Source organism: Mytilus galloprovincialis, chromosome 3 (assembly GCF_965363235.1).
Source record: "Mytilus galloprovincialis chromosome 3, xbMytGall1.hap1.1, whole genome shotgun sequence".
NCBI lineage: Eukaryota > Metazoa > Mollusca > Bivalvia > Mytilida > Mytilidae > Mytilus > Mytilus galloprovincialis.
This window is the reverse complement of record NC_134840.1, coordinates 26,392,821-26,420,523: the sequence shown is the minus strand read 5'-3', so window position 1 is coordinate 26,420,523 and position 27,703 is coordinate 26,392,821. Positions and strand designations below refer to the sequence as shown.

Here is a 27,703-nt window from a genome sequence, read left to right as displayed (position 1 = left end):
CATGACCATTTCAGTTTTTGAAAAAAAATTAATATTATTTCGTCCATGTATAAGGAAATTTGCATGTTATAACTTTACATCACTATTGAGCATTCTTTCATTTAATTATTAATGCTTTAAGATAGCAAAGTACTACACTTCTGAAAAATTCGGCAAGTTTATATTGAATGGAATCTTAAAATAGAAGCGCATTTATAATGAATTGCATATGGAATAATACATTGATAATAAGTGTTTTATATATCATAGTGTAACTTTTTTTTATAAGTATGTTCATGATTTTGTTTTTCGAATTGATTTCTGTAAACTTAACAAATATAGGTATTGATATATCATAAAAAGTTCAGAATCATTTTTGAAAGTACATATAAAGCCTAACTGAAACAATTTAAAACAACACATTTGATCACGAATGAAAATAATGAAGTTTGACGACTAGTAAGCCGTATCTTTGGTTTAAGTGCACGCCATAAAGATATAATGGTTGTTGTCATAATCAAATAACCTATCATAATTTCATTTGAATATATTCATATATATCTATATTGTGTATTCCTTAACATTCCATAACATAACTACCATGACCATTTCAATTGTTTCCTCAGAAATGGTCTATAACTGTAAAAAATAAAATATAACACACATTGCATCCACATATTAAATAACAAAATTTTTCTTCTCTGTTCATAGTTAATGAAATCGAACTTCAAATGGGTCGTAATTGCCAAGATCTGCTTGTGTCGACCATGCTGCATGTGCCGCTCCGTCCATTTCAGGAGCTAAAGCGTTGTCATCCCTTATTCTATGCTGGGCTCCTCCTATTCCAGATTTACATTCAGGACATCTTGATTCTTCTTCTGCTCCGCCACAATCGCCAATTGCATAAACATGCCCTGAAAACATAAATCAGAAGAAGAATAAATTTGGTAAGAGAGCAATAAAATTAACCTAATGATACATAAAACATTAATTTTTCACTATGTATGATACACCGGTTACTATGTATTTTAGTTGCAATATCAACTCCTAAGAAAATTTAAGATCATATTCGTATTTTAGCCTGAAGTTACATTTGAAATCTTCGCCAAATTTTCCAGAATCGTAATTGGCACGGGTGTCATTCGGTTTAACGAAAGAAATGATCGTGAAAGAATATCTAACGGCGGTCAAGTATTGAGAGACGATCGTGAAGTTCTGGTAACGGATCGTGAAAGACATTTAATGTAAATTCTAGTTAGGAATCAGGCTTTGAAAAAATCGTTTAATTTTCAAAACGCGGAACAAATCCGAACAAAAAAATATGTCTGTCAAAATGGTTTAACTTCCTCAACATAACTGTGAAATAAGATAAAGAAAATATGCAGTACTTTATGAAAAAACACAAAAGGCGCAATGCATGTCTAAGAAATTTATTACAAATAAGACGCTTTGTGTACCTATAATGGTCATATTTCAGTGTATCATGATATATTTGAAATTTAATCTTTGGTGTATCTGATAGTACAGTAAAATTAAAGTATGTTCTTCCCTTATAAGCATTAACTTGTATATGAAAACCTTGAATTTGTTGAATTTCATCAAACTTGATCGTGAACGATCAGGCAACGCATTATTTTTTTTATCGTGAAAGATAATGCGTGACCAGACTTAATACTAGTAATCAGAAATCAGTATTTATTTACCATTTGATAAACCTGCAACTGGTTGAGGCCTGTAAATATTTTGATAAGGATGAACATTAAAACTATTTTTTTATTCAACACTTTACCTCGAAAGTTTAAAAAAAAAAACAACTAAAAACGTGTCTAAATAAGTGTGAAAGATTCAGCTCTGAGAATTGGGCAAGTGCAATTCAGAAAGACCGACACTATTTAGCCAATAATATGGATATGCAACGTTTAAACCAAAATGATATCCATCAAACAAAAAATTACAGCAAAACCGCATCTTTCATGAGTAATTTGAGATTGAACGATAACCATCATTTTGTGCAACAGTACTTTCTTAAGTTCTTTTTACACAACGCAGATGTGGATTGATTTAACTACATACTACAGACTATATAATAGCAGATCGCAAATGCTGTAATGTCTCGTCTTCTTTTCATATGAAAGTATATTTGTTGAACGTCTATAATATCAAGGATTTTCATAGAAGTGTCAAATGCGCTTAAGATTGTCAATGGTTCATAAAAAGAGTTCATGCTAGATGAACCATGCCATACAGATCTCTACAAATTCCTTACAGTGCCTTAGAAACTGACAAATGTAAAAGTTATGCTTGGCCAATTAATTCGGAACATAAGGTCAAAAGTCTATGAACCCTGACCGATAGCCAGACATAGACATCTTACTATCATTCAATATATCAAATACAATTGACGTCACCATGGTCATATATGAAACATGCAGACAGACATGTACACCATACACGAATTACCTTGGCGCGTTAGCATACAGGTATATATCTAAAAGGCTAAACAACATAAAACAAACATTGCCGAATGATGCATGATAATGAGTTCGATGTTATTTAAAACCTTGCAGAAGTCGAAAATCTGCACCGTACAATCATAACAACAGACAGTTATCCTTTTTGAATTTTCCTCGGAGTTCGGTATTTTTGTGATTTTCCTTATCCTAAAGCTTAAGGAATCCGCGATACGGACTTGACCACAACAATGAATCTTCATCCATGAAATGAAGCAAATTCGGGGTCAGCTGAATCCTGTCTGACGGACATGTAGTTTATAGGATACAATATACAAAATGTGGGCATCCTATAACTCGTGATAAGTGAGTACTTCACATGACAATAAAAAGCTTCATTCTACAATCATCCAACTATTTTACATTTCATTTTCTGAAAATATTAATACTTTGAAATGCTTAAACCTATTGAGGATGTTGATCTATCTAGCTTTTCTCAATATCAATAAAAAATATTAATTATGATATAATTGTAGAATAATTTAAACGTTTTCGTAGCATCAGATCTTTCGCGATCCTTTTCACGATCTTCAAAAATGCGGTGCGTGATCTATCACGATCCGAAAAATCAATTTTTGTGTACATAGTTCTTTATTTACCAAGTTTCAGATTATGTTAATACAAAATAACTATGAGAACTATTTGATTAATTCAAATAGAATGCCCTTATTCGGATCAAAGTAGTTTTTCTAGTCGAACTTGTGAAAAAATCATGTTTGTTTACATTTTTTATGTCATTGAAATGTCGAGAAGCAATCTGCCTTTTGTTGTTTTGTAATAACTATGTACTTTTAAAACTAGATATTCTCACATACTGATCATAATGTTGAACCATTTTGACAGACAGTTTTATTTTTTCGTTAATTTGTCTGTGTAATTATTTAAATTAGAAAATTTATTGACCTTTCATATGTCTTTTCGATTAAATGTCTTTCACGATCCGTTACAAGAACTTTCACGATCGTCTCTCAATACTTGACCGCCGTTAGATATTTCTTCACGATCATTTCTCTCGTTAAACCGAATGACACCCGTGATTGGGGATTTATTAAAATATATTTCTATTCGTTCTTATCCAGCTGAAATATGTCCATTTAACAGGTTCAAGGCAATTGGTGATTTTGATTTGATTTATACAATTACTAATAGGTTTGTGCAGAGTTATAAAACTTTTGATTTGAAATCATATTTTTCAGTGTTGTTATTGTTTCTATTTAAAAGTTCATGAATATCCATTGTCAATTAAAAACAATCTACATTTTTATCTCAAATCTTCAAATTCGATCATGTTTTAGTGTTATATAACAGTATTAATGGTTTGTAAAATTGGAACTGAAAGGCTAAACAAAAGACATGTTCCAAATAACTTTTGCATGATGTTTATCATCAATAACATGACGTCTCGTCAGATTTTATGAGTAAACACTACGTCACTTGACCAGATAACTTAACTAGATCATCTGAGTTTTGTCCTTTTTGAAATTTTGATTGTTATTGCTACCTTGCTTTTATCTTTCGTGTTACAAATGTAATTGAAGCTATGTGTTTTTATCTTGATAAAAATGTAAAAAATGACTTACCCAGTTTACATTTGAACCAATGACCTTTCGTCAATCCCATAGCGGTCACAATCTGAACCCTTTCCTCCTCTGATATACCGAGCGAAGTCAGAGGTATAACATCTTTCAGAGCTGTCAAAGTCGTCTCCACCTCACGTCGCCTCTGTATGGTAAGCTTTCTCCCATCAGTTAAATGTTGTTCAGTTAGCATTAAATTAACACTTAACTCTCTGGTTAGAGATGTTTCAAGAATGACCTTCCTTTCTTTGAAACGCATTAACTGGTGTAGCAGTTTTAAACGATCAAGTTCGCTTTCAATATCAAGGGACTCTTGTTTTGTAAAATATCGTCGACGTATCAGAATAAATTCATGAACAGCATTCAGCTGATTCAATGCTTTTTGATACATTGCATCATAGCGACCTGACCTCCCTTCATTTGTTTCAAACTTCTCTTTTAATTCATTTACGTATTTTAAAATCTTTATTTGTTCAACAATTGTTTTCAGTGTGTTCTCGTCTACGGCTCCTGTTGTTAGTTCATTATGAATTTGTTTCATTTTCCTGGCATCTGTTTTCTCTAATTCTGATAACTCCTGTCTTATCGTCCTTTCTGTCGCTTCCATTTCCGATTTACACCCTAGAATACGTTGTTTTACTACTTCAATATTGTGCAACGTTTCTTTTATGATATTTCCGTATCTGAGATTTCTACGAATGGGAGTTTTACATTTTGGACACTCTTTTAATTTGATTTGCTCATCTTTGATGTCATCCATCCATTTATCCAAACCAGTTACTTCAAAAGCATGTTTACAGTCTTCAAGTTGTACAAACTTTGCATCGGGTTCATCTTCTGTTCCGAAAAAAACATTAAAAGCTTCATTGTCAGGTTCACAGATCCGACAGACGTTTGAGCATGGTTCACCGCATAATCCTATGCAAGGATGTTTACACTCAGGAATACGTTCCTTGCACGGCTGGTTGCATCTCGGTCTTTCGCAAGGAGAACTACAAATCTGATCACATCTGTGATGTTCACACTGCCATTCGCAGTCTTCAGCGCATGGGCTACACTCCTCTCCACACTGCTTACCGCAATAGTTGTGTTTGCATCTATTTTTGCACTTTTCTTTGCAAGGGGGACAATTGTTACATTTTTCTTTGCATATATGCTCGCATATCAATACTCTGTTGCAAACTTCATCACAGATATTGTGTAGACGTCCATTCTGACATTCACCACATGATCCCTTACATTTATGTTCACATTGTAAAATTTCCACACAAGGCTCTGGGCAAAATGCTTGCTTTGTCTTTATTAAGTGACACGGGATTTTTGTTGCATGGTTACACTGACCAAGTTTCTCTACTGGCACGGTACATGTATCGGTATGGATTTCGCCACAGAGATTTTGACACGTATGACCACACGAAAGGATCTTAACACATCTTCCCTCACATTTAAAGTCAGCTGGTTCTAGATAACATGGAACATTCTGTGTATGTCCACATTTAGGCAAACGCTTCGGTACATTGATCTCACATGTTGCGCAATCCTGATTACATTTAAGTGGACATCTGTGCCCCCTACTACACGTTTTAGTACACAATTTCTTACATAGGATGTCCTTGTGTTCACGATCTTTTATGTGACAAACACTTGGACATGTATGGCCACAGGTAAGACGATATTCGCATGGACGTCTGCATCCACCACCAGGCGATCGCTTGAAATCTGAAGGAAATTCTGCGTTTATTATAGATTCGTCGGCATCTTGGTGATTTTCGCAATATAGACGAAGTTTTTTGCCAATGAATCTGTTTTTCCGTGCATGATCAACAAATTGTCTCCATATAGTGCTCTTACTTGAGAGCATTTCAAAATTACCAATAACGTACAGACCTTTCTTGGCACGTGACATTGCTACGCAAACACGATTTTCTTCCTTGAGAAACCCAATTGTTCCATCTTCATTACTACGTACAAGAGATAGCAAAATTATATCATTTTCTTCTCCCTGGTAATTGTCAACTACTGTTACACGAACTCCTTCAAACTCTGCTTTGGGCATTCTATATTTCAGCTCAAAAAGTTGGCCTGAATATGTTGTTAAAACCGTAATTTGTGACGGTGAATATCCTTGTAAAAGGAGATATCTGCATAGCTCAACCAAATACTCCGCCTCATGTTTATTAGAATGGCTTCTGAGATCCTTTTCAGGAGATTCCGTTTCCCTATGATCGATAAAATATACATTTTCAGCTATTCCGAGAACTTTGTCATAATTTTCAACGACCTCGTGATCTTTCAGGTTCGGGTATATGATTTTCAACATTTTGGATATTTGTGGACGCATTCTATGTTGAAGAGCAAGGCACTGTACATCAAGTTTATTGTTTGCTAATCTTTCAAAAAGGGACAAATCAAGTTTGTATTCACGGGCCAATTTATATACCGTTGGTTTTGGTTTAAGTTGTTTGTGATCACCAATCAAAATCAACTGCTCACATCTTCTACTGAGGGTTGTTATCACGTGTCCTTCGAGTACTTCTGCTGCCTCTTCCACAATAATGATTCGTGGCCCTATTTCTTGCAATACAGAATGATATCTTGCTGCACAAGTCGTGGTCATACCAATAATTGTTGAATTTCTCATAATAGCTTTATCCTCTTGCATCAGTATTTCATGATACTTTCTACATGTTCGCTCGAATTCAATTTCTTTATCGCCAATTTTTTCTTGAACATTGTCACAATAGACTTTCAACCAATATCGATACATACGCCATCTTTCATCAGGCAGTAGAGACCATATATCATCAACATATCCTTCAACTTCAATATCTATCATACGATCGGTTGATGACAGAGACTTCCTAATTTTACTCTTTAGTTGTTTGTTTTTCTTTGTTGGTTTGTGCGAACGAAGACCCTCTCTATCAGGTCTTCTAAAATAAAGATCTAACTCTGATACATCTAAAGCAACTAATGATATATTTTCGCTCAATATCTTATTGAACTTATCCTCAAATGTTTCCTCTTCCTCGTCGGATTCTTCCATTGCAGTCTGCCTTTGGGCTATGTCAACATCCCTTTCGTCAAGTACGTTGATAAAATCATTTGGTCTATTTTCATTTTCATTAGGGTTTTCTGCTCTTTCGTTTTCACTACCATCCTCTGTATCAAGAACATCACCAGGATCAGTAGCATGTGGTCTTTTTTCTTCACTATCTTTGGCCTCATTTTCAAATTGAGGTTCAAATCCTAAAAATTCCCCATAACCAAGCCATTCCAGTAATGCCGAGGCTTTCTTTGGTTTCTCCCACTGAAAATCGTAGCCGTATATATCGCGCATGATTGCCTCATATCCAGATACAAGTCTTTCATAGAAATCTCCCATTACGTGTTTAATTGCGTCCTCATGTAAAATTTCTCTCTTTGCTTTTTCAATTCGATCAGCAATCGTGTTTACCTCTTCTTGTAGAGACATCATGTTATGTTTAATTTCCATTTTACTAGAATGAATTTCAAGAGGTACCTCCCTATTTAATCGCATTGTCATTCTTTTACTGTTTATACTTAAGGGTTTCATTATTTCGCTTGAACTTCTGCTGCCTAGTCGTAAAACGTCACCACTGTAGCATTCAACTATACCTTCAAGAAACTGGTCTAGGGCGTGGTTAGTATAACAAACGACGAGGATTGGACGGTTGTCTTCTGCTCCCGTATCTGGATCCGTATTCCAAATATGTCGATTATGAAGTAGACTTTTTATAATTTTGTGTCCGATATACGTTTTGCCAGTTCCAGGGGGTCCCTGTATAACAGCCAACTCTTTAGATAGAGCTGTTTCTAGTGCTCTAAGTTGTGATATATCTAAGTGAAGTAGTTCAGGAGGAGGCCATGATGTTTGATCTGTAACATTTATATTTCGAGCATCACCGGACTTTTCACTGAAAGGATATGCATTGGTCGGTTCATCTTGTTTCCGATCATCCAACCTAATGTTATCGTCTACTAACGGACGAAGGTCGAATTTTGCATCCGGGCTACGCTGTAAGTATGCTGGTTTTTCAACATTAGGCAGACATTTGACAATATATTTTTCGAATGGCAAATCTCCTTCGTGTACATGTTGTAAACCATAGAGTACATGTCTGTAAGCTTCGAAGTACGCTGGGGTTTCTGCCATAACGAAGACTGTATCTGGTGGAATAGTTGACACTTCTTCATAATCTTTTTCAAATTTGATATCTATCAGTCCTTTGCGGATATTCTTCAAATCTCTATTGGCAACTGTTGCAAACCAAACAGTTTTGAAGGTGTCAGAAGATAAACAAACCAATGACCCATATATTAGATGTTTACTTTGTTCCCAACGTATTCTGTTAATTCCTGGATAATTAAAGCTTATACGCCGACATAAACCATGATTGTTACATATTGGACTTATAATTTGAACGTCACGATAAATTTTTAATTCGTGTAATTTCTTGTCGGGTCTCATGTCGTGCACTGCTGCCATATATTCTCTTATACCTTCACGTAACGGTGCAATAAAATCCTCACGCAAAAGACGGTACTGAATGTCTAAATAATGATTTAGATTGTCATAACCTCCGGATGTTTTGTTGTGACGTAACTTCGTAAGAGTTTCCGATTGGACTTCTTTTGTTTTCGGAAAAACCGGATATTCACGAAAATCATCATCCGGTTCCTCTTCGCTTTCGTCGCCATCTTGGTCTTTGAAATGTGATCTTTTTTGTCGAGTTGTCTCTTCTTTGTTCATAAGTTCTTCATACATATTCCACATATTATCATCTATAATGGTTGTATCGGATTTAATCACATTGATTGGCGTGTCTATGAAAGCCAAAATTCCTTGAATTGTTATTCGGGATTTTGGCAGCAGTGACTTCATCTTTGTGAGAATGGTAAATATATCACGTAAAATACCCCTATTTCGTAGCTGTACTCTTGGAGGTGCACTCTCAACTAAGCCGTCAACAAACTCTATGAACTGATGAAGGAAATTCGAACTCTCTACAATCGTGAAAATGTCTATAACTTGCTGCGGTAAAGATTCGCATTCGCAGCACTTGGCAAGACATCTTACTAGCAGCATTAACATATTAACATCCCTATTTCCTTTAATGGTTGTTTGTTCTAAAGCTTTCTTAAGTGCAGTTTTGTATCTATCAAAAGTTAACAATATGGCATTTGCCTCTTTTCCCTGTAATTCCTCTAATTTCCTGAATCCGAGTAGACGTTTCCATGGCACATCTTCCAGTGAGTCATGTTGGTGCTTATCTGTTCCACGACCACGTCCACCTCCTCTTCCTCTTCCACGGCCCCTACAATAAAAGAAGATCGGGTTCTATTCGTGTGAATCAAAATAGTGAGATTGTTACTACAACACAAATAAAAATAAAGAATACAAACATGTAACATTGACAAAAACATTTAGTAAGTTATTTTCTTTTTTTAATGCGACTTCAAGGATTGTGGCACCGTTAAAGTCCACAATTCCTCTAAAGTCCACAACACCGCTAAAGTCCACAACAAATTTCCGCTAAAGTCCACAACGCCGCTAAAGTCCACAAACTTTCCGCTAAAGTCCACAAAATTACCTCCGCTAAAGTCCACAAGAAAACGCCGTTAAAGTCCACAATAACAAGTTCCGCTAAAGTCCACAAAAAAGCACCGTTAAAGTCCACACCAAATTTTTTATTGTTAAAAACATATTATTCGTTATTTTTATCCCGTTAGTACAATACAAAGCATTGGCCTTTCTTCTCGGTAGTATTTTTTTTATCAGTTTGATACATGAAAAAAGTACAGTATCGGTATATGATTTTGTTCTATCAATTTTGATCTTGATGGCCAATTTGGTCATCATTTCTAAAAAGTTTGTAAATTCGTTATTTATTATTACTGCATTCAACAAGTATTTTTTTTCTCTTATTCTTTGCATATAATCACTTTTTGACATAATTAATGTACAAAGCAAATGTGCCTCCTAATCTATAACATTTGAACGGCATGCAACAATCTTGATTATATCATTAAACAAAAAAAATACTAAGTTTATGAATTCCCAAAGGTTTCCTGTCGCAAAACTTTTAACCAACGTTTAACGTTATTAATTTCTGTTATGATTTTCAGAACGGAAAAATGAAGCCAGTATGATGAATTCCAAATAAAAAAGAAAATATTCTATGCTTTAAGGATGTACTTAGGTCAGGTTAGGTGAAAATTAATAAATTAAGAAGTTAAAATTGATACTATAAGCTGGTAGAGCATCAATTAAGGATAAAAATAAGCTAAAAATATTGATAGGTCATGGACCTCCTTTTCTAGATATTTGAGATTTCAAATATGGCGAGAAAAGGCTGACTCGGACTTTTACCTTATATTTGCATTGGTATTATTAGGTCTCAAAACAAAAGAAAGAAAATTAAGAATATTTTAAAATTTTGGTAAATGACCTTTCATGAGCTATTAAGTCTTATATGAAAAAATAAATTGGTGTTATGGGGCAAAATATTTTACATTGTATTGTATGGAAAAACACCAAGGAGTCCGAACATTTGACGCAAATTCCAAATTAAAACCTCACCCAAGTACATCCTTAAGTTATATTTTTATCGATTAGTAGCAGATATCGATGCGTTGAATGGGTTTCTACCAAAATGTCACAACAAAACCTGAGTTGATCGATATAGGAAGATGTGGTATGAGTCACAGTGCCAATAAGACAACTCTCTATCCAAGTTAAAATTTATAAAAGACCATTATAGGTCAAGGTACGGCCTTCAACACGGAACCTTGGCTCACACGGAACAGCCAGCTATAAAAGTCCCAAACAATTACAAGTGTAAAACCATTCAAAAGGAAAAACCAATGCCCATAAATGGGGCTTAAGAAAATATACATACACTAGTTGTTTATCTTGGTAAAGTGTTTTAATCACATGTAAAATTACTCACAAGATTAATTTCTATAAACCACAAAACACTAAATCTGTTCTACAGTATTAAACCAATAAAATTGTATTTCAAGATTTTTCAAGATTTTATAGATTTTATTCATAACCTCAGACACATACTTGTGTACAAGAGGACAATATATACAAACATATTAAGATAATACATAGCGAGACAGGACAAACGAAACACAAATACATAGTATATTTTAAAAGACAATTGGTATAATTAGATAAAGTATTTTATGATTTTCTTCACAAAAATTGATAAATTCCTTTGAACTTGTACGTTACAAATAGACAACAAGCCAGTGAACTTGTTCTTGCTTGGATTCATTACATAGTAATTTGGTATAAACTTTGATCTAAGAGCAGAAACATCAGCATTTTTACAGGTAAACAATATATGAAACTCATCCCCTATTCCCTCATTACATAATGTACATATTCTATTTTCCCTAGCGATCCCCGCCCATCTACCCGTCTCAATAGGTAACTTCAAATTCGAGCATCGAAGTTTAGATATGTAATATCTGTCCTTGGGTAATAATCGCAATAGATACGATTCCAAACCAAACTCGAGTTTGAATAAAGAATAGAATTCACCCCTAGATGCATTATGTATCTGCGAGAACCAATGCTGATAGTACTGATCTGTTAATCGCTGTTTAACCATACTTTTTAACCAATCAATATTTACAACTAATTGATCGTTCCATATAAAACTTAGACCTGTATCATCAAATATAGATTTTACATATTGAATCCATTTAAATTTGGTAGGATTATTTTCATGTAGCTTAATCATAAGTCTTAGAAGGATATTTGACAGTTTGCTCTCTGTTTTAATAGTTCTGCACCAAAATGATGCCATCCTAAGTTTTATAGTGATATCTAACGGAACCCGCCCTAATTCCCCGTAAACCATAAAATTTGGTGTACTGTTCCGAACACCAAGAATATTTTTACAAAATTGCAAATGCATTTTCTCAATATTCTGTTTATTTTCAAAACCCCAAACCTCTGATGAATATAATAATATAGGTGCGATTACAGCATCAAAGAGTTGTAACTGAATATCAATAGGCAATGATATATGTTTTATCTTCCTGTAGAGAGCAAACATTGCTTTTTGTGCTTGATCAAAAATCCTTTTTCTAGCAGTACAAAAATTACCGTTATAATTAAAAGTTATTCCTAAATAATTGTAAGAATCTACAACTTCTATAGCATTACCATATATATGAAAATCAAAGTTGTTTCGTACCTTTTTTTTTACTAAACACAATAATTTTTGTTTTATCTATATTTACTTCGAGTTTCCATATGTTACAATATTGTTCAAAAACATCGAGTGCATGTTGTAGTTCTTCCTTACTATCAGACATAATAACAGTGTCATCTGCGTACAGAATTACAAAGATTTTAACTAATACGTGTAACAACTCTTCACAGTTTTTAGAAATATATTCTAAATCTTTAATATCATTTTCCACAAAAAAGTTTTCTAAATCATTTAAAAATACTGAAAACAAAAACGGTGATAAATTTTCACCCTGCCTAACACCAACACCACAGTTGAAGAAAGTTGAACTTTGGTTACCATATCGAACACATGTCTTTATATTTTGATACATATTATAAATAACTGTAAAAATTTTCCCAGTAATGTGAGATTTTTGTAACTTTTGCCATAACCCTGTTCTCCAAATAGTGTCAAATGCTCTCTTAAAATCCACAAATGTGCAAAATAATTTTTTGCCCATTGAAAAAAATATAGATAAAATTGAATGCAACACAAAAATATTATCGGTAGTTGAAAATCCCTTTCTAAATCCAGCCTGAGATTCTGATATAAGTTCAACTTCATCTGAGAAACTATTTAATCTCTCATTTATTATTGATGAAAAAGTCTTTCCTAAACAAGAGTTTAATGTTACACCTCTATAATTTGCAGGGTCTGCTTTTGAACCTTTATTCTTAAAAATAGGAATCATAATACCAAGAGACCATAACTCTGGAACTATTCCTGTATCTAATACTAAATTAAAAAGTTTAACATACATTGGCATAAGATCATGTACAGTACATTTTATATATTCATTAATTATTTTGTCACATCCACTAGCTTTGTCGTTTTTTAAGTTTTTTACACTTTTTAAAATCTCATCTTCGGTTACAGTACCATTCAATAAGTTATACAATTCATCTGATAAATTATGTACATCAAAATTAACTTCTGGTTCCTCAGTATTTGAGTCACATCTATTCATATCTTTGAAATAGTCATAGAGAGCTTCAATCGAAATTTCAGGGTCTACGCCTTTTTTTTTATTTGACCCAATACTATTCAAAATGTTCCAAAACTTTTTACTATCTGATTTTTTGGTCTGGCGTAATTTATTTCCAATATTTCTTTGGTACAGTTCATTTGCTTTAGAAATTTCAATTTTATAGCTTTTGCTTGCATTTTTCATATGTTTTCGATTATCAGCATTTTTTATAAAACTGTACCTTTTCCGCGCTTTGTGAAATTTTTTTCTACTATCAAAACATTGCTTGTTAAACCAAGGTTTATTGTCGCTTTTTGGTTTGCGATTTTTAAACGGCTTGTATTTACCAAAAGTTTTTGTAGCAACTGATTGAAAAAAGTTACTAATTCTCTCTACAACTTTGTTCATCTCATTTTGATGAATCCCTTGTTGTACCTCTAAATTATCCAATTCTAACAGTAGTTGTTCTAACTGACAATCATGATCACTTTTAACATTATCTAAAAATTCTGAACACTTTTCTTTTCTCCACTTGACATATTTTTCACTACAAAATTGTGATAGTTCGTCGTTACTATTATATAAAATCACTGGAGCTTGAATAACTACATGTAATTGACAATGAACATCTGAGACCAATGGATCAAATTCCATAATATCGAACTCTTTAACAACTGGAAATAAATTAGATGACAATAATAAATAGTCAATAACACTTGTATCATTACAAGTTTTTTTACCAATACCTTTATCATTACCTACTCTTGAGTTTGCTATATACATGTTATTTCTTTTACATACATTTAAAAGTTTGTGTCCGTAATTATTTGGTGCACAATTACAACTTGTAACTCTGTGTAATGGAATACTGTTTCTAGGTAAATTTTCGTAGTCAAACATATACGAAAGTATATCCTCGTCTGAGTTAAATTCAAAAATATCAACCAGATTCTCGTCCGGTATACTATAGTCTGGTAAACTACCAGTTTTGGCATTAAAATCACCAAAAATAATACAATTTAGACTCTCTATGTTTTTTATATTAAGCATCTCATTTTCTACCTCATCGAATGATTCACTTGTTGAATATTTCGAATTCGATGGTGGAATATAAACACAACCTAGTAGACTATCAGTTTTCTGGTTTATAATAAGTTTTGAAATCTTAACCCACTGTACAAATTCACAATCTGTATTTATAAAGTTTAAATAACCTTTTAACTTATTTCTATACATTACTACAATCCCCCCTGATTTTCTTTTACATTTTTTTCTAATTTTAGAATAATACATATAGTCATCAGGTATATTTAATATATCAATGTCAGACAGTTTTGTTTCTGTAAACAAACAAATATCATATTTTTTAATCATCTCTATAAATTCAGGACACAACAGTTTTTGTTTTATACCACATACGTTAAGAAAACAAATTTTTAATTCAGAAAAAATAGGATCCGCATTGTTAGTTCGATTTTCACTTGTGCTGATATCTCTTTCTGTTCCTCTTGCACAACATCCCTATGCACCAGGAAAAGGAGGAGGTGGTCTTTGCTCCATTGGTCACTGGTTTTGGAACGGTGGTCTATGTGGCATTTGTGGTGGTGGATGCGGGAAGAATCTCTTGTTGTCGATAAACAGTTTATCATCACGTAAATGTGCAACGTGTCCTTTTTGTCTTGCATCCTTCATGATCGGCACCAATTCACGTCTTCTCTGAAAAACTTCCGCTGGGAATTGTTCATGGACACGAAACTGAGTGTCCCTTTCTTTAAATTTTTCTCTTGCAGCCGCCATCACCATTTCGCGGTCCTTTCTTTTTTCAAATTTGGCAACGATTCCCCTCGGACCTCTATCTCGGCGCGGTTTTAGTCTATGTACCACGTGAAACGGAATATTGTTTTCGATTCCAAGTTCATTTGTTAAAAATGTTTGAAGTTTTTCTTCCGTATTTTCAGGTTGTTTGGTATCAGAAACATCGGGAATCCCGCGAAATATCAAATTGTCTCTCATCGATCGAGTTTGTATATCAACTATCCTGTCCCTTAATTCGTAATTTTCATTTTGAAGTTTATCATTTTCTCTTTTTATAAAATCTACATTCTGTTCAATGACCGATGATCGTATTGGTGATTCCTGTATAGATGTATTGTGATTGTTAATTTGTTGTCGCATATCTGTTACGTTTCTGTCTAAATGTTCAAACCGTTGTTCCATAGCATTCATTTTCACAACAATCTCATCGAGTATGTCTAATTTCTGAAGTTTTTGTGAACAGTCTATCATAAAATTTTCAAATTTACTATACATCGAGAATTCAGTTGGTTGAGATTGTGGCGAGCTAAAGCTGAGATGAGTTTGAAGAGGTTGGTTCGCTATAAGAAAATCTGCAGGAGTTGTTGGGGGAGCCATAGGATAAGATTGATACGGGGTTCCGATTGAAGTTTGACCGTATGTGTTTAAATGGTTTAAATTACTCGGGTTACCATATAATATGTTGTGAGATGTACTTAAGTGATCTGCCACTGGAGTATATGGTGTATATGGTGTATTGCGGTTAACACTTTGTACTTTGTTTACATTGGCGTCCATTTTTGTTGTTTTTGATTGTGGCGGTGTCTTACTTGAACTTTGTTTCCTTTTTTTCTCATTCGGTACTTTTTTCTGTACTTTTCCTTTTCCCTTTTTTGATCCCATTGTTGATCAAGGACATAATGTTCGACATGATATATCACAAAAATCCAATATACATATTCCACAAAACATATAACTAATAACTTTTTTGTGGGAGCTCCGAAGCCCTGTCTGTCCTGTCCGCCATTTTTAATCATTTAATTTATTGAAAAGAACAGAAACATTCTTTGATATTATATAATTCGTAAAAGTTTCAGCTTAAAACTTCATACTAGTCTTCCATTTAGCTTTTTCAAAATACTAAAAAAAGTATCTTTAAAAGAGAATAAAGAAACGAAATTAACTCTGAAAGCAATACCGTGAACTTTGATGTGACGTACATTTTATCAATCAATATGACTATAGGATAGTTCAACAATTGTTGGTGTTCGGGCTCAATGCAAGATGAACGTTCCTATCGCCTTTATTCAATATCCACATCCTGTCTTTATCCTATATCCACACCCTCCAATGCTCATAGACACTTATTTTTATTAGTTCTGGATTTCTCAACACACAAATACGTCGGCAATTTTTTTTTTAATTGGTCATACTTTTCTTCGGTTAGTTTTGTTTTTCATTTTTGGTGTAAATCAAATTTTTGGATAAGATATAAACTTTGTGTTATATCATCAGAAATTGAGAATTAACGCTTCAAAATAGATAAATTACCAAATAAACAAATAAACCTATAAGAGGTCTGCTTCTGTTGGTACTAATTTTGATTAAAAATCTTACATGAAATAGTTCCTAAATATTTGTTATGAAAAATATCCGTAGATTTCATGATATATATAACAACTAATTATAGGTGACAAATACTTTTGTCCATTTTACTTTACTGGCTTATCGGTTTTTGAAGTACAACGTTCCTAAATGTTCTAAAAACTTATCTTCCAAAATATACATGTATGTACTTCCATAACTTCCATTGCAATTTGAGCATTAGAACTTAATTTCATACTAAAAAATGTAGCGTCACTTTTTAGCTCACCTGGCCCCAAGGGCCAAGTGAGCTTTTCTCATCACTTTGCGTTCGGCGTCGTCCGGCGTCGTCGTCGTCGTCGTTAACTTTTACAAAAATCTTCTCCTCTGAAATTACTTAAACAAAGTGTTACTATAAACTTATCCACAATCATCATAAGAGTACATGTATATAGTTTTAAAAATGTGTCCGATGACCCTGCCCGCGAACGAAGATGGCAGACATGGCTAAAAATAGTACATAGGGTAAAATCAGTTTTTGGTTTATATCTCTGAAACTGAAGCATTTAGAGCAAATCTGACGGTGGCAAACATGTTCATCAGATTTAGATATATCTGCCCTGAAATTTTCAGACAACCAGTTGTTGGGTTGCTGTCCCTGAGTTCTTTGCTATTATCTTAGATATTATTATAGTCTCTAATGATATCTTATACTATAAATTATGATTTTAACCTTATTTTACATGATTTCCAAAGGATCACTAAATACAGGTGAGCGACACATGCTCTTAAGAAACTCTAGTTTATTTGGTTAAAGTTTTTATTTCATTTTCTGACTCTTGATAAATTTGACAAATGCACATGTATGGTCGACCTCATTCTAAACCATACGATAAAATTGAGAAAGGAAATGGTGAATATGTCAAAGCGACAACCACCCGACCATAGAGCAAACAACAGCCGAAGGCAACCAATGGGTCTTCAATGTAGCGAGAATTCCCGCACCCGTAGGTGTCCTTCAGCTGGCCCCTAAAATATGCATAATAGTACAGTGATAATGGACGCCATACTAAACTCCGAATTATACACAAGAAACTAAAATTTAAAATCATACAAGACTAACAAAGGCCAGAGGCTCCTGACTTGGGACAGGCACAAAATTGCGGCGGGGTTAAACATGTTTATGAGATCTCAACCCTCCCCCTATACCTCTAGCCAATGTAGAAAAGTAAAAGAATAACAATACGCACATTAAAATTCAGTTCAAGAGAAGTCCGAGTCCGATGTCAAAAGATGTAACAAAAGAAAATAAATAAAATGACAATAATACATAAATAACATCAGACTACTAGCAGTTAACTGACATGCCAGCTCCAGACTTCAATTAAACTGATTGAAAGATTATGTCTTCATCATATGAATATCAGGTACAATCCCTCCCGTTAGGGGTTTAGTATCATACTATCATAAAATATATGAGAAGAACATAACCCATGTCATGCCAACAACTTTTTTTTTAGAAATAAATGTGTTTAGTTCCGATGCAAAGACCCTATCAGTGAATCAATGTTAAAGCCAAAATATGCAATCTTTAATGACCTGACAACAGTATCGTAACTATGTCCCCCTTTAATAAGTCTATTTAAAGGTTTTGTTAGTTTCTGAGGAGAATACTGACATTTTTGTGCTTTATAAAGAATATTTCCATAAAATTTGGGATGTGAAATACCTGAACGTATAAGATGTCTGCATGTTGAGTTATATTTACGAATTATTTCCTTATACCGGTGATAAAATTTAGTAAATGTTTTGACCAGTTTGTGATATCGAAAACCCTGGTGTAATAATTTTTCAGTAATACATAAATTTCTCTCGCTAAAATCTAATACATTGTTACATACACGAGCGAATCGTACAAGTTGAGATATATAAACACCATAAGATGGTGACAAGGGAACGTCACCATCTAAAAATGGATAATTAACAATAGGAAACGAAAAATCATCTCTTTTATCATAAATTTTTGTATTAAGCTTCCCGTTTATGATATAGATATCAAGATCGAGGAAAGGGCAGTGGTCATTGTTATCATTAGCTTTATTTAAAGTAAGTTCTACAGGATAAATTTCTTTAGTATACATACTGAAGTCGTCATTATTTAGAGCCAATATATCATCCAAATATCTAAAAGTATTGTTAAATTTTTGTATCAAATGTTGTTTTGATGGGTCTTTGCTAATTTTAGTCATAAATTGTAACTCATAACAATACAAAAACAGGTCCACAATAAGTGGTGCACAGTTAGTCCCCATTGGAATTCCAATAACTTGACGATATAAGGAATCTCCAAAGCGAACAAAAATGTTATCAAGTAAAAATTCAAGTGCATAAATAGTATCAAAGCATGTCCAATTGACATAGTTCTTTTGTTTATTGCTACTAAAAAATGATCTAAAAGAGTTTGAACATATGTACTCGCATTCCGACTTTTTAAATGCCCAGTTAATTAGGGATGTGAATTTTTTCTTAATAAGAATATGAGGCAAAGTGGTATATAGGGTAGAAAAATCAAAACTTTGAACAGATTCAAAATCACCAATATATGCATGCAATTTGTCAAGTACTTCCAACGAGTTTTTGACACTCCAAAAGTAATTAATTCCACTATTTTCAAAGGCCTTATTTGAACAATTTATTATCAGGTTTTTTTATTGTACCAAGTGTACTAGTAAGTAAAACAGACAATTTAGTAGTTGAACAATGGCTAGAAGATGAAATAAAATGAGTATACTCATACGGTACGAGTATACGTTCAGGTATACTTATATGGTCCACATTGTACGCGTAAGGGTTCAAATCAGATAATTTTTATACTCATATTGTCTGGAACATATATATATATACGTGTAGCATTGTTGAAAAAAAACTTATACTTGTACTCATCATGGATAATACTCAATACAGAACCACATCCGCGTATAATTTATTCAATTCATCTTTCATTCTGAAACAAATTCATTTTCCTTTTTGAAAACAAAACAAACAGTTGTTTATATTAATGTCTGTGTCATTTTGGTCTCTTGTGGACAGTTGTCTCATTGGCAATCATACCATATCTTCTTTTTTATATGCAAACCAAAGAGTGATGGAAATCTGCTGAGCACCACAAAATGCATGAATGTGTGGTATTCTTTATCATTATTTTGATTTAAAAAAAGAACATGATGGATCCAAGTCTTTTTTTGAGATTTACGGACCGTTTTGGCTGCTGTGGAACCTAACAGACACTGAATGGAAATCTTACTTATGTTTTATAGATATATATTTAAAGGAAATTTAAATATCAAATATAGGCTCCAAATTTTGTCTCCAGCATATATACATAAAGAGAACGCTATGTTGGAGTTTCTTGTGGATGAACAAATATTTACTAAAGAATAAAAAGAGTTAGATAACTTTTCAGAAATGTTGTCTGTTTGATTGATAGAAAATTGCATAAAAATCGATAAAGCAAATACTATAATTTTTTCATTCATCAAAATAGAATTTATGCTGACAAGAAATACTTTCTAAGAACAAAAGTCCGTGCTTTTAATAAGATCTATAATATAGGGTGTAAAAAACAGAAAATTGTCTTTTGATAATGAAAAAAAAAATGTTTGGACTTTAACGGTGCTTTTTTGTGGACTTTAGCGGAACTTGTTGTTGTGGACTTTAACGGTGTTTTCTTGTGGACTTTAGCGGAGGTCATTTTGTGGACTTTCGCGGAAATTTTGTGGACTTTAGCGGCGTTGTGGACTTTAGCGGAAAATTGTTGTGGACTTTAGCGGTGTTGTGGACTTTAGAGGAATTGTGGACTTTAACGGTGCCACAAAGGATAAACAGCGAGTTGTAATTTCAGGTATACATTATAAAGTGTGTTACAGATATCTCAAATATATTGGACACACTATCAATCAATCAAACTTAAAGCTACACTTAAATAATAAGGAGATGGTAAAAGAAACTTTTACTTTCATAGACAAAACTTTAAAAATTGCGCTTACCAGAAATAACTTTAATTTTATCTTACAAATTAATTTTTAAAGATCAACTAGGTCATCCAGATTCAGCAGTTGTCTCAATACAGACAAATGACAACAAAGACACACCCATATATACTTCGTAAAATTGTTCATCAAATTTGTTAAATGATTAAAAAGGTAATCGCTTATATACCTGCCATGCTATTTTTAAAATAAAACATCCATACAGAAAATAATTTCAAACAAGACATAATATATGCATGTTATATTAATATTTGGTTATAGTAAAATCTTGAAATGCAAAAGACACGGCTGCATATAAGAACTATAATGTCAGTTTTTAATTCGTATACACAACAGTCTTACTGATGTATACCTGCATGATGGTAATTATTCCCAACAAATTACCTATTGACCAAAAACCATTAGGTAGCTTCAATTTCCCTATATAATTCACAGGTATAAGCTTCGTACAAAGGAAACAAGATTCTTCCGGAAAGCATTATTCAAAATTTCTAGTTACCACGAACGTCTTCCCTTACCCTATTTTCCAATGGTATCACTTTATTTTTTAAAAACCAATTGAAAGACAATGCATTTGGTCGGACCTACGAACAGAATGCAGATTGTCGGAGAGGTCTCGAAGTTTAGGTCACTGTATATGGAAAAACGTCGGCGAATGACGAGTACGGGAGGACAATAATTCAATAGCAGTTAATTTCATAAGATTTTAATAAGGTAAAGTATTTTATTTTACAAGAAAGTTCGCGTACGCTTTTTTTGTTTGTAAAACTTAGCCATTCGAGTATTTAAAACATATAAAAAAAAATTTAATTTAAGTATCATATGACTTTAAAAAACATTTAGATATTATTTCTTGATTAGGAAGATGATTATTTCTTAGTTTCATAACGTCTGTGATGGTTAAACTCTAAGAAAAAACTGCATATGCAAATTACGTTTATTACAAAAAGGTTTAACAAAGCTAATCATGTATAAAACTTTAACACAGATGTCTTTCGATAATTAAGAAGCTGCTGGTTAAGTTTCGTTACCTTCAATGATGGTCTGACAAAGTGTTGACACTTTAACCACAGACTGAACGTATATCTACGACGCCGACGGCGGAACGTAGATTCGCTTTGTCATATTACCGTGATTCTTAGCGTATCAAAAAGCCCTTGAATTTGTTTTTGTTGTAGAAAATTAAGTTTAATTTTGGCCATTTTGAACATAAATGCAGATCAATTTGAAAACCAGGACCAAATTCAATATATAAGTTGCATGGTTAGATTCAGCTTAGCAAAGAACCCAATGATTTTTTTTTTTTTGTTACAATCAAACAAAATTTTTTTAAGACCCTTTGGACCCCAACGGGGACCAATTTGAAAACGGGTAAAAATCCAAAATCTAGGTACACGATTATATTCAGCATATTAACGACATAAAATTTAAGACTTTGAATTAAAGCCCATTGAAATTGCTCAAGAAAAAAGCAAAAAAATAAAAACGAGTATCGTTTGAGGCCATTTCTTCCAATACGGTTAAAGTCAAAACCCCCATATTCATTCCCAACCTTCCTTTTTGGTATGGAACCTTGTGATACAATTTTATAGAGATCCATAGACTTCATGATACTAAAGTTATTGTCTGAAAACAAGAAAATCCTAGTTTCCCCCCTTTTTTGTCCCTTATTCCTAGGAGGTTTGGCCATTAGACCAAAAATCAATCCCAACCTTCCGTTTGAGGTATAGAACCTTGTAGTGGTATAATTTCATAGAGATTAGAGATCCATACACTTATGCTAAATCATTATCCTGAAGTATGCTCCTTATGGCCCCTAATTCCTAAACACTTGGGACAAAAAATCGATCCCAACTAGCTTCCTGTTGTGGTATGGAAACTTATGGTATATTAGAGATCCATACACTTATTCTCAAGTTATTGTCTGGAAACCAAATGTCTTCGGAGGACGACGACGTCGCTGACAACGGGATAACATCAAACGACCGCAAAGTATCTGTCGAACTATGTTTTTAAACAGAAATGTCAGTAGGGATTTACATGCTTATTCGGTTTAATTTGGAATATAAAAAAAAACATTAAAATAAAGTGGTGAACGATCGGTATAACATCTATAATCCATTCAATGTAAACAAAGGTCCAGAATTGTGTGAACAGTCTCGAATACTTTCTTCATACAAAGTATGATAATATACTAGTATCATAGTATGTGGAGATGGACGTCAAGTTGGTTACTTATTCCCTATTCCCTATTCATTACCTATTCCCTATTCGTTACCTATTCCATTACCTGTTCCCTATTCCCTATTTGTTACCTATTCCCTATTCCCTATTCGTTACTTATTCCCTATTCCCTATTCGTTACCTATTCGTTAATTATTCCCTATTCCCTATTCGTTACCTATTCCCTATTTCCTATTTGTTACCTATTCGTTACTTATTTCCTATTCCCTTTTCGTTACCTATTCGTTACTTATTCCCTATTCCCTATTCATTACCTACTCCCTATTCCCTATTCGTTACCTATTCGTTACCTATTCCCTATTCGTTACCTATTCCCTATTCCCTATTCGTTACCTATTCCCTATTCCCTATTTGTTACCTATTCCCTATTCGTTACCTATTCGTTATCTATTCCCTATTCCCTATTCGTTACTTATTCCCTATTCCCTATTCGTTACCTATTCGTTACCTATTCCCTATTCCCTATTCGTTACATACTCGTTACTTATTCCCTATTTCCTATTCGTTACCTATTCGTTACTTATTCCCTATTCCCTATTCGTTACCTATTCCCTATTCCCTATTAGTTACCTATTCCCTATTCACTATTCGTTACTTATTCCCTATTCCCTATTCGTTACTTATTCCCTATTCGTTACCTATTCCCTATTCCCTTTTCATTACCTATTCCCTATTCCCTATTCGTTACCTATTCTCTATTCCCTATTCCCTATTCGTTACCTATTCGTTACTTATTCCCTATTCCCTATTCGTTACCTATTCGTTACTTATTCTCTATTCCCTATTCGTTACCTATTTTCTATTCCCTATTCGTTACCTTTTCCCTATTCCCTATTCGTTACATATTCCCTATTCGTAACCTATTCCTTATTCCCTATTCGTTACCTATTCCCTATTCCCTATTTGTAACCTATTCGTTACCTATTCCCTATTCGTTACTTATTCCTTATTCCCTATTCGTTACTTATTCGATTTTTGATATCCTTCCCCCTTTTTAATTGTTTATATTCTTATCTCTGGTTATAGTTCTAAATTTGTTGAGGTAAAATGACCTTTTTATGACCTATTTATATGTGTTTGTGCTCAATCGATCCTGTTGCTTTATGTTCGATACCTATTTGTTTCTTATTTGATTTTTATACGTTCTACCTTTTAAATGTTTTATATTCGTATGTTTGAAGATCTAGTTCTTGGTTCGAAGAGGTGAAATCACCTTTTAGCGCTTGTATAAAAATGAAGATGTAGTATGATCGCCAATGAGACAACTCCCCACAATAGACCAAAATGACACAGACATTAACAACTATAGGTCACGATACGGCCTTACTATACAAATCCTTGGTTAAACCTTGAATTAAATATTAAAATTTTAATATGCTTAATTATTGCAAAACCTATTTTGAGAAAATTTAGTTAGTTTAGAAAATTGACTAAATACCTTGGACCTTCGGCCATTATATCTGCTATTCTATGGTTGACTTCAGTTTCTAGTCTGAAAATATAATCAATACATTATGGTATACTAAATAGTATATACATCTATACAAAAATAAATGATTTTTATAATTTTGCATGCTGCTTTGTTTTCATAAACTATAAGGTTGGTGACGATTCAATAGATGGTTGTCATTAGTTGAACCTGTCTGCTTTAGCAACCACTTCGGCAGGGTCTGGTTTAATTTTGTCGCCCGTTGATGACCATTCCAGAAGGTCAATGACTTGATCCTCTGCCATGTCGATCCAAACGCTTAGAGTTGGTATTTGCTGCTCCTTCGCAAAATACGCTGCAGAGTAAGGACAAAGGTTTGTCAACTCGGCTTCAGAATAATGTGTCCGGGAAACGTGACATATCTTCCAGCTTGGTCTTATCTTGTAAAATAGCATGTTAACAATCCAGCTGAACGTTTCGGTCTAGTATAAAGTAGTGTTTCATATCATTTCTCTTCCTGTATGTGTATTTAATTTGCCACAGGACGTTAAACGGATAGTAGCTACGATTTTCGTTAAAATTACTTTTTTAATCTATATGCCGGATTTTGTACAAAAAGTAAAATAATTATGATTAAAACAATTACTGGTTACGTTCCATTAAGCATTTAGAAGTTTTTTAACGTTTAACACCTACATTTATTTATTATCTATAGATAATAATTCGATGTTAAGCCCAACCCTTATTCATATGACCTTTACTCGTCAGTTCCCAATGCGCAATCGCACATTGTGCCTCGAAGGGAAAATGGTTGAACAGGGGAATGTTATCGCGGAAATGGTACGCGTATTTACAGTTTCAGCGAGAAAAGAAACAAAAAAGAGGTGCAGACAAGTTATTGTAAATGAAAGAAGAGAGTTTCAATGTCCCCCGCGTTGCAAGCATTTTATTTACCCAAGGTACAAGGAACATTATTTATTTCGTTCTTTCAAACTGGTAATTATCTTAGAAGAATAAAGTCTTTAAAGCAAATGGAATTTTAATCGGGAATGGTCCTGTCAAGGATCGAATGTGTGGCCCCAGCTATAAGGTATAAAATTAATGTAGTTTTTCTCCGCGTCCTGTGTGAATGATGCTTGTGACTACGAACACTTGAAATAAAAAGAAAAGAAATTAAAATTAAAAAAAACTAGATATAATTGAGATGGGAGCCATCTCTGTGGGCCCGCTGTGAATAATGTGCATAAAAAATTGTATCTTTACCATAAGACATGGGTTTGTCAACTGAAATCAAAGTTTTTGACCTTGACCTTTGACCTAGGAAGTTGTAAATAAATTATGACACACCCTTTGGTGTTGGTTTATAAACATGTCAAGTATAAACTTTGAAATGATAACGGTTCTCAAGATATAGAGCGGACACGATCTTTACCATAGGACATGGGGTTGTCAACTGAAACCAAAGTTTTTGACCTTGAACTTTGCCCTAGGCAGTCGTTCATAAATTATGACACACCCTCTGGTGTTGGTTCATATACATGTCAAGTATAAACTTTGAAATCATAACGGTTCTCAAAATATAGAGCGGACACGATCTTCACCACAGGACACAGGGTTGTCAACTGAAACCAAAGTTTTTTTACCTTGACCTTTGACCTAGGAAGTTGTACATACATCATGACACGCCCTCTGGTGGTGGTTAATAAACATGTAAAGTATAAAGTATGAAATCATAATGGTTCTCTAGATATGGAGCGGACACAAAGTGTTACGGACGGACAGACTGATCACTATAGGGCGACCCGCCTTTGGCGGGGCCCTAATTAAACACAAAACATGCATATATATAAAAAAGTGTGTCAACTAGCGCATGTCATAAATTTCAACCCTTTCCTGTAAACAAATAATGAGGACCCGGGTATATAAATGTGTTTTATGGACACACCCTGTTAACATGGGGCTTCAATTTACAAATGAAAATTACTATACACATTTTTTTTTATTCGAATGAACCCTTCTGGTTTTAACTGACAGGAAGGAAAATATGAAAAAGGGGGAGGGGACACTATCCGCAGTGGCGGATCCAGCCATTTTAAAAAAGGGGGGGGGGTTCCAACTATATGCTCCCATTCAAATGCATTGATCGGCCAAAAAAAAGGGGGGTTCCAACCACCGGAACACTCCCCCCCCCTGGATCCGCCACTGATCCGGTCTTCTTTCCCAATTATAAGTAACTGCAGATATGTACCGTATGCATGTGTTTGATTGGATTGTAGTTATTTTGTATACATGTAATACATTTGAAGAAAACCTACCTAGGTATGTGTAGCTATTTCTCCGTCTTCCGGATTGTCATCATGATAATGTTTCAGATTTTACTCGAGTAATCCAGTCATAATAACACTGACGTCAGGCAAGTTTTCAAAAATCCAATATGAACATTAACCTTTACCGATAACACGGTTAAATATGTTAAATTACTATCAGAATTGTGATTTACTAAATCACAATAGCTGACGTACCTGTTAAAGTAAAAACGAAAGTAGAAAGATTTTTTGGAAATTTTCGTCTGGTTATTCTGAACCCATTAGAAGCACGGTGTAAAACTGCGAATAGATAAACTGATTTGTCACACAAAATGTTGGTACTACTTTGGACTGTCAATAGTAATAATGTTTATTCCTATAAGCATTAGATACATAGGTGTATAAAGGATGTAAAATATGAACAAGAATATGTTTTTATTTACAAACTAAGTGGACCCTTTTTGGACTGTCAAAGTCCCAGTGAAAATTTTCACCGTAAAATAAAATTGAATCTATTAAATGCTTAAGCATCAAAAACAATTATTTGTAATTTACGTTTCATATAAATGATGTAACGTTTACCGATTCGAACGAACTGAAGTCTTTTATTGCAATGATAAACAACTTTTAGATTTATTTTTAAACAGAGAAATCGAGGTGGTACCTAACACTACAGGGAGATAACTCTGTAAAATCAACTAAAAGTTTTAATTACGAAGTGTTGTAAAGGGAATATTAAGCTTCTCAATGATCAAAATTGGTGTTTGTCAAACTGCTATATAACCAGTGTATTTTTTCTGATAAATTGGTTGGTACAAAATTTTTATATTTTAGTTAAAGGGTCAAAGTAAATACTTTGTCAAAATTTTATGGTATGATTAAACGAGCCAAATAAATTTTAATGAAAGTGTTGGGTACCACCCCACCTTAAGTGGCGGATCCAGAAATTTTTCATAAGTGGGGGCCCACTGACTGACCTAAGAGGGGC

General features: G+C 33.6%; 1 protein-coding gene across 1 annotated transcript; it reads right to left on the bottom strand.

The window, feature by feature from the left end:
* Positions 1-26,862, bottom strand: LOC143067566 (NFX1-type zinc finger-containing protein 1-like). The gene is made up of 4 exons (XM_076240908.1): positions 26,725-26,862; positions 24,419-24,472; positions 4,070-9,405; positions 1-893 (listed from the first exon to the last, which is right to left on the bottom strand). The coding sequence occupies exons 2-4, from the start codon at positions 24,433-24,435 to the stop codon at positions 691-693; spliced, it is 5,556 nt and encodes a 1,851-aa protein (XP_076097023.1). The 5' UTR covers positions 24,436-24,472; positions 26,725-26,862; the 3' UTR covers positions 1-690.
* Positions 26,863-27,703: the final 841 nt, after the last annotated feature.

Coding starts and splice junctions, on each gene's coding strand:
- LOC143067566 (XM_076240908.1), bottom strand. Junction 894..4,069: donor TTGGTTCAAATGTAAACTGG/GTAAGTCATTTT, acceptor TTATGTTTTCAG/GGCATGTTTATGCAATTGGC.